We start from the raw sequence: 8,613 nt of genomic DNA, 5'->3' as shown, positions 1-8,613 counted from the left end.
CTGCACCACGATGACTTTGTCACTCAACCACCGTGCAGCCGGGCCCCGGGCTTTGTTACCAGCCACTTCGCGAGGGCCCCCTGCGCGCGGGGAGGCGGCGCTTCCTCCACCCGGAGGGTGGGACCCTCGGCCTCAGCCGGGCCTCGGATCGCCGACGACGTACGTGCAGCCCTGGGGAGGGGGCGCGGGGCGGCGAACGGCGCTCCCGCGAAGAAGGGCAGAGGCCGACGAGGCGGTGGGCGAGGCCGGTGACCCAATAAAGCGGGCCGGGCCGCGGGAGGCCCCGCCCGGGCCCGGTTCCGGGCACACGCCGCAGGGTCCCGGGCCAGCGGCAGCTTGCGCGCCCCCGTCGCAGCGCTCGGCGTGAGGGCGCCTCTGGCCGTGGGTGTGAGCGCGCCGCCGGGCCGGGCCGGGAGCGAGGGAGGAGGGGGGAGGGAGCGCCGGCCGCCCCGGAGCCGCGCGGAGCGGCCGGGCAAGGCGGGGCGAGGCCCGGGGCCCGCGGCGCCCGCCCGCCCCCGGCGTCCGGGAGCCGCTCGGCCCGCGGCCCAGGCCCGGGCCCTCGGCCCGCCCCGCGCGCGCGCGCGCCCCCGCCAGCCCGTCCCTCCTCCTCGCCGCCACTCCCGCGCGCGCTCCCCGGCTCCCCGGCTCGCGCCGCTCCATGTAGCCCCGGATCCCCGGGAGACCGAGGAGGAGGGGGCGACCACAAGATGGCGGGTACGTGGCCCCCTGTCCTCCGGGCGGCGGCGGCGGCGCCTCCTCCTCCCCGCGCCCGCCCGCCGCCACCGCCGCCCGTAGTCACGGCCGGCGCGGGGTCCCGGCGCGGGGAGGCGCCGCGGGGTCGGGAGGGCGGGCGGCGGGGCGGCGCGCCGGGTCCCGGGGGCGCTGACCGGGCCTTTCTTCTCTCCTTTCGGCTCAGACCTCTCGCTGCTCCAGGAGGACCTGCAGGAGGACGCGGACGGATGTGAGTGCTCCCGCCTCGCTGTCGCGGCGGCGGCGGCGGCCGGCGGGGAGCGGCCGGGAAGGAAGGGCGGGCGGCGGCGGCGGCCTGGGCCCGGCCGGCGGGGACGGGGCTCGGTGAGGCGTGGCCCTGGGCCGGCCGGGGCCGCGAGCTTGAGGGAGCATTGCCCTTCGGGGAGGGAACGGCGCGCCGGGTCCGCGGGCGGCGGGGGATGCCCTGTCTAACGCCCGAGCTGGGGCTCTGTCCCGCCGCCCACCCTCGCATCATCTCCCCCCCCTCCCCGCCCCCCAACCCGGGCGCCCGTGGGCTCCGGGGCCGCTCGGCGTCTGTTCCGGGAGGAGAAAGTGGCGGGGCCCAGATTTGAGATGGGCATTTGGGGTGTGCTTGTTCCCGGTGGGGGCCCTCCGCGGACCCCCACCCCAGCCTCCCCGCAGGAAGGAAGAGGCTCCGAGAAGGAAGGTGTGTTTACTTAGAGTTGCTCTCAAGTATCACTCAGCGGCCAGCCGTATGGGAGCCCGGTCCGCGTTCCGCCGCCCCGGTTTGGTTGCCCCGGCTCTGCCGGTGTGGAGACTACATACCTGTAATTTCCCTACAACTCCTAACAGTTTTTAGATTGCCTCGACACCCCCCTGTGATTTGTGGATTACGGGAAGGCTCGAAGGTGTGGCTTTAGCTGGAGATACGAGGTTAACAGAGCGTATTTCTTTAATGCAAATGTTCGCGAATCACCCAGGCCTCCCTAAATATTACAATTTCAGCTTTTCTTTGAGGAAGGGGAGTTTCAGAAGAGTCGAGTCTTTTGTTTAAAAAAGCAAAAAAAAAAAAAAAAAAAAAAAAAAAAAAGAGAGAGAAAAACTTTGACACTGTTTCCAGAATAGTGTCAGGAAGGAACTGATATTTAGAAAGGAATTTGTTTATTTCGTGTGCGCTTTTCTAAGCATCAGAAGATAATTTGGAAATTGTTCTGGGTTGAAATAACAACCCTGGTAGAATTTGTGGTGTATTTAGGGGAAAGCCTGCCTGATGCTGAGATTTACTGTGGCTAATACCTAGGTAAGTAACTCAGAGATGGTTGCAGTCTGCAATTGTTCTTTTAAAATGCTGTGTAGTTAATCCATAGCATCGTCTAATGTGGTTTCCCTTGGCCAAATTAAACTTAATTTTTAAATTCCTAGGTGTTTTGAGTGAAGTAAGAGGAATTTATTCACAAGGGTTCTCGAAAAAGAGTAATTATTTTTAACGCAAATCACTCAAACGCAAACTTCTGCTACTCTGGGTTTTTGTTTTGTAAGTAAGAAGTGCTCTTAAAGGGAGCAGTACTAATGTAGTGAAGGACAGCTTTTACGTTTCACTTAATGTTTTACATTAGGCCACCTACCTGCCTGCTAGTAAGTTTATAAGGTTATTTAAGGCACCTATCGATTGCTTGCAAAGTTAGGATTGGAGAGGTGGCTCTGATTGTTATCTCAAACAGGGGCTTCTCATTCACCTAATTAGGTTCAAGACTAAGGAGAAGATCTGTCTTTCAGCAGGTGTTTGGTAGGAATGTGTGGCGCAACAACTTCTGCACATTCCTTTATTTTCACTTAGGTGTCATGCACTCTTTAAGGATGAGCCATGGTGTCAGTTTCCTCATTGACCATAAAGGAGCCTAGCCTAGAGGGGAAAGCACACCTGTGAAGAACTCAACAATGATTTATTCATGAGCCTCTCAGGAGTTCTTCAGGGTACTGAGGATGTGGCTCTGCAAAGGATGGTCACAATCTATGCCCTCTAGTGGTTTACAAGCAATTTTAATATAAATGTGATAATGAAGATTTCAAAGGCAGTATATAACACGGTGGTTAATAGACAACACTCTAGAGCCAGACTGTTCTGTTCCAGTTTTGGGATTGCCACTTTGGACAGACTCCTACAACTCACTTAACCTCTGTATGCTTAAGTTTTGTCATTTGTAAATAGGCATAGTAAGTATTGCCTACTTAAGACTTGCTTAGAACCTTACGTATATTAATGCAGAAAAAGCACTTAGAACGGTACCTGGTAGATAGTGACGATTATGTGGTGGTGGTTACGAGTGAAGAGTAGGGAAGCTTAAAAGAAAGCAGAGGAGGAAATACTGATGCTGAACATTACAGTACAGAATAAATACATTTATAGATGCTGCTAATGCTTGCAATTAACTTTTTAAAGGTTCTTTTCGTTTCCAGTGCGTTTTAATTTAGGATAAAATATTAGACATAAATAGTTTACTGAAGGCATAAATAGTTTACTTGCATATTTATAAATTGATTAAAGATTTTTTTAGAATAATTTTTTTTTCAGTTGCTAAGGTCTTTACAGTTGATACCTCTATCCAGAATATTTAGGAGCAATCTTTGAGCATGTGGCCAGTTTGAAGGACCACTTGCTGTCTATTATGAAGGGGGAAAGAATGAGGGGGAAATCTGGCTGTGATGCCTAGGTCAAAGGTAAGAGAAGCATGGAGAAGCTGAGAAAGCTTGTCACATCCTGGAGAAGGTGGAGGACCAGAGATGTTAGAGAGAATGGAGCTTGGGGCTGCCCTTACGACTAGAACAGATCCTAGGAGCCTGATTTTTCTGTCTTAAGTAACATTGGTCTGGAGGCCCGCCTCTGGAGTTATGAACCAGATCCTGCCGCTTCAGCCAAGCTTAGGTCTAGGTCTGTCTTTGTGATGGGGAAGAAATTGTTTTCTGGCCAAACTCTAGAATCTTGGTTGCCTTTCCTGAATGCAGAACCTAGACTAAGAAGAGAGCAAATACTACTGTACAGGTGATCTGCAGCTTTGGAGACTTGGAGGGAACCTGGGTAGGGTCTAGATCTTGAAAGGTGGGCATTGCCAAGCCTTGATAAGAGTCAGGTCTTCTGATTTGTTTTAAGCCCCAAAGTCTGTACAGAGCTCATAGAAAAGTGGGTAGAATGAGAAAAGGGTTGGTCAAAGACTGACTTGGCTGATGTCCTTAGAGAAAAAGAAACAAAATCCTAATATGTGAAAGATGGTGCATTGTGTGTACATAGCAGAAGGTCATGAAGGTAAGAAAATCATTCCGTGCTATTAAAATTGTTTGTTTTAGGTTAAAAGTAATTCTTTCCATACTGCGTCATGAAACATACTTTGAATTTCAAAGTGAAAGCAAGCCAGTGACTCAACGTTTGAATAGGTATCTCAGCAGAGTGACTTCAGGCTGGGAAAACCCTTTCTGGTCCTTGAATAATGGCAGGCAATGCAAAAATCACACATAGACTTTCAGAGAGAGAGATTTTAAGTTTCTTTTGTCACTTTTCTAAAGATATAGTTTTGGTTTACATTTCCAAATGTAACTTACTAGGTTTCTAAAATAGGTGAGATAGGACTTAAGTCAGATTGGATGAGTTAGCTTTATTGCACAGATTATTCTTCACAGCACTCCTGGGAGGTGTAGGCTGTGGTATTCTGATATTAGTAAGTCAGGTGATGCACAAAGAGGCTAAATTATTTTCTGAAGAAATGAAACTCCTTAACTACTGGCCAGAATTTTAAGGTAGGCCTCCTGCTTCTAAATATTGTATATGAAGTAGTCTTTTCTTAATTTGTCCATTTACAACATTGAGCAGCCCAAGCGTGTCGTATAGGCAGTTTGTTTGAACTTTGCTTCAGATACCCTTGAAGATTAATTAATCTAGCATCTGCATATGGTTTAATTTAACCACGAGAGATCATTCAAGTGAAGCTTGGGTGTAATCTAGCTTGTTTAGTCTTTATGTTAATTTTTTTTCAGCTGTAACTAGCATGATGTTGAAGAGCTTTTGGAGCTCTTGTTCATGTTTGAGGAAGTTTTGGAAATCTTTCACACTACATGTATTTTTCAGATTTGAGGGCACTGTTGGGTTAGAGTGAATTAAGGATGGATCCAGAACCACTTGGGTATAACTGCCTGGGCTGTACTTCTTTCAAAGAGTCTCTGGGCCCTCCGACTACTTTTTGAAAACTAGTTTTTGGGGGCACCTGGGGGGCTCAGTCGGTTAAGTGTCCGACGTCAGCTCAGGTCATGATCTCGTGGATCTTGAGTTCCAGCCCTGCATTGGGCTCTGTGCTAACAGCTCGGAGCCTGGAGCCTGCTTGGGATTCTGTGTCTCCTCCTCTCTCTGCCCCTCCCCTGCTCATGCTCTGTCTCTCTCTGTCTCTCAATAATAAGTAAAAGTTAAAAAAAAAAAAAAGAAGAAAACAAAACTAGTTTTGATAAGATTCTTAAAGTCCTTGGCACCTAAGGGATTAAAGAGCAAAAAACTGGGGCTGTGTAGTGGCCAGGGAATCAGTTAAACAAACTCTAGGAAGGTGCCCTTGAAAGTCATGATATTTAGAAGTGTTGTTAAATGGGGATTTGGAAGAGTGAGTCATGAGACTTGGTAACATATTTTGATTGTTACCAACAAGACTGGACAGGAGAAATCTTTATTTGGAGGTAATATAATTAATATTCTAGAAAAGCATGCTTAAAAATGGTTTTAGTGATACGCTCATGTGTATAGAATCAGTTAATGATGTGTTGGGTAAGAATTCTGTATAGAATTTTTTTTTCTTTAAGAAGGAAAAAGGAGGAAACCCTTTTGTAAATATGCATGTCAGCTGCCTGGGCTTGCAGCTGCAATAAAAAAAAAAAAATGTTTGCTCTTTCTGCCTATGAAACACAAATAGCCCTAGCTAGGTAAAGTTCATTAGTCTACCACATTTGTTTGATCACTGATTTATTATTTCTGGCCCTTTTGCCTCAGTTCCTCCTCTCATCAAAACAAAGAATTTATATTTTAAACTCTTCACTCCTCCATTTGCCTTCTATTTTGGAATTTGGGATTTTTCTCTCTTGAGGGCAAAGAATTTTTGCCAGCAGCTACATGGTAGGGTGGGCAGTCCCTCGACTGGAATTAAAGTGGTATTTTCCGTTTACTTCGTATCTGAACATGAATCTGACGGGATGTTTTGGAAGGAATAGGAGGTGGCACACCTGTGGAATCTGGGCTGCGAAGGTTGTAGGGCCTGTATCCCCTGTAAGTTCTGAAGAGGGTGCTTCTACGCAGATCTTTCATCTGGCAGGTCACCTAAGGTCCCCCTTCTCCAGATCCATCCTCTGATCCTCCTAACTGTTCGGGCAAGCTTTCTTAGCTCCTTACCCCCCACCCCCAGACTCCACGGCAGGCTTGGTCTCTGGCCTGATTGATGTCAGCTTCGGTGGTGGTTGAGCATTTATCATGCTGTAATCCTGGAATACATCTTGGTATGTGCTTCTCTGCCCAGGAGAGAGCTCTTGGTTTTGTAAATGTTACGTCTGCTGTGTTCAGCTTCTGGCCCTTGCTTTGCATTCACTTATCATCTTAAGTGCCTTCACTTTTCTCAGCTGTTCTCGATCTGTAAAAGGTTGATGGACTTTTGGATTGATTCCAGTTTTTGGCTGTTACAAATAAAGCTGTGACGAGTCTCTGTGTGGACATATACATTCTTTCTCTTGGGTATATACCTGCAAGTGGAATGGCTGGCTGCCTTTTTCAGGAACTTTTTCCAAAGCGGTGGTAACCATTTTACACTCCCACCAGCAGTGTGGAAGAGTTCCAGGTGCTCCACGCCCTTGCCGGCATTTGGTGCGGGCAGTCTTCGTTTTAGTTTATTTATTTATTTTTAATGTCTATTTATTTTGAGAGAGAGCAAGCACGTGTCAGTGAGGGAGGGGCAGAGAGAGAGGGAGAGAGAATCCCAGGCAGGCTCCACACTCAGCATGGAGCCCCTGTGCAGGGCTTGATCCCACCACTATGAGATCATGACCTGAGCCAAAATCAGGAGTTGGACGCTCAACCCACTGAGCCATGCAGGTGCCCCCAAGTCTTCATTTTAGCGATCCTATTAAGTGTATACAGAGGTTTTTTTTTTTTTTTGTAGTTTGAATTTGCATTTCCTTAATGACTAATAATGCTTTTATTTTCATGTGCTCATTTACCATCAGATATCTCTGATGAAGTATCTGTTCAAATTTTTTGCCCATTCCTTTATTGGATTATTTTCTTAATAAGAATTGTATATTCTAGGCACAAGTCCTTTCTCGAGTATGTGATTTGCAAATACTCTGGTCGGTGTCTTGTCTTATCAGTCTCAACAGTATATTTTGAGGAGAAGTTTTGAATTTCGGTGTTCCATTTAGTTTTTCACAAATGCCCTTTATCAGGTTGAGAAACTTCCCTGAATAAACTCAGGGAACTTTTTTTGAAATTAAGAATGGATGCTGGATTTTGTCACATTCTTTTTCTGCATCTATGATATTCTTTTTTAGTTTTTTTAATATGAGTTACATTGATTTTTATTTTAAGTGAATGCCATTTTTTTTAATGAGAAATTTCAAACCTATGGCCGATGAGCCATCATATACCCACCATTTAGCTTGAACCTTCATTTATCCCCTTTTAACATCTGGGCTTTTGTTGGGGGGAGGCAGAGAGGAGGCGGCCAGAGTGCTTTAAAGATATCCCGGGTGTCATTTTATTTTAACTATAAATATTTCACAAGGCATATACTTGAAGTGTGATGTTTTAATCTATGAACAGAAGGACTCTAAGGTTATGGTAAGGTGTGCTAAATAATGAAAGTTTAAATGATTACATTTTTTAGACATTTGCCTTGCTGGTTCTACTGCAATAAAGCACGTTTGAATGACTACTCAATTCACTTTCATATTGATCACCAAATTAACAGAAACAACATCTTGTTTATTTTTATCCTGCTAAGCACATTTCACCCTTTTGGGTCACTCTTTACGGTAGCAAAAGAGTACTGGTGAACAAAAGTTGAATTTTCTATTTTGGTTTACTCTATCATTTAGAGGGTCGTATAAACTTTTAAAATTTGAGCTGTGCTGTAACTCTAGTGAGCCAGTGTTCCCAGAACTACTGAAATCAAGAGCTAGAAGGCAGAATAATTATTTGTCCCTTAAGCAATAGAAAGTTTAGGCCTGGGGTCTCCTAGATAAAGGTGGCAGAGGTTAGAATACAGTTCAGATCTGGTAGGTTTGGATATTCTTTTCCTAGACATCATCTAACATAGCTCTTTAACTGCAAACAGGAGGTGGGAGAAATTTCTGGATCTTGTTTATTTTTTTTAACTTACCATTTTCATACTGATGTTGGTCACTGTGCTATAACCTTGCTTATAGTATTCCCCTGTGAGGTATGTAGTAACCACAAAGTTACAAAAGTGGTATCCAGTGAGGCTTATCTGATGGTTAAATAATTTGCTCAGTCACCTAACTTGAAAGTGTTAGGTTAATAAACCTGTGTGACACAGTCTTTCTTACTTTATTTTACTTCTGTGTTCTTACTGCCTTCCAATTTGACTTTCCTTAATTTATCACTTATGTAGGTCATTTAACCTCCTAAAGGTTCTAGAGGATGTGAAGGTAGTAATATGCTCCAGGTGTCTGGTAGGTAAAATAATTTTTGTCCTAAGTTGCTCCTGTCTGCCATGAACATGGTATAATTTACAAAATATACATTTTTGTGTGTGTGTTTTAAGCACCCATGTATGGGAGAGTCAGTCATTGGAGTAAAAGTTGATAAGAATGTTGATGAGATCTAATGTGTCTCATCTTATCTCTAGCTAATCACCTGAAGAGGCC

General features: G+C 46.2%; 1 protein-coding gene across 3 annotated transcripts in view; it reads left to right on the top strand.

Annotated features, from left to right (window-relative positions):
- Positions 1–597: 597 nt before the first annotated feature.
- The window catches only part of PPP4R1 (protein phosphatase 4 regulatory subunit 1), a 63,339-nt gene continuing 55,323 nt past the window's right edge, over positions 598–8,613 (top strand). The window contains exons 1-2 of one of the 3 annotated variants that reach the window (XM_032595455.1): positions 598–714; positions 917–961. Coding sequence is in view for 2 of the 3 variants with exons in the window: in XM_030336010.2 (XP_030191870.1) it covers positions 708–714; positions 917–961 (52 nt within the window). In the remaining variant the exon portion in view is untranslated. The remainder of the gene's footprint in view (positions 715–916; positions 962–8,613) is intronic. The other 2 variants (XM_030336010.2, XM_030336013.1) reach the window with 2 other exon arrangements.

Source organism: Lynx canadensis, chromosome D3 (genome assembly GCF_007474595.2).
Source record: "Lynx canadensis isolate LIC74 chromosome D3, mLynCan4.pri.v2, whole genome shotgun sequence".
NCBI lineage: Eukaryota > Metazoa > Chordata > Mammalia > Carnivora > Felidae > Lynx > Lynx canadensis.
Note: the sequence above shows the minus strand (reverse complement) of the source record. Positions and strands in the feature narration are given on the sequence as shown.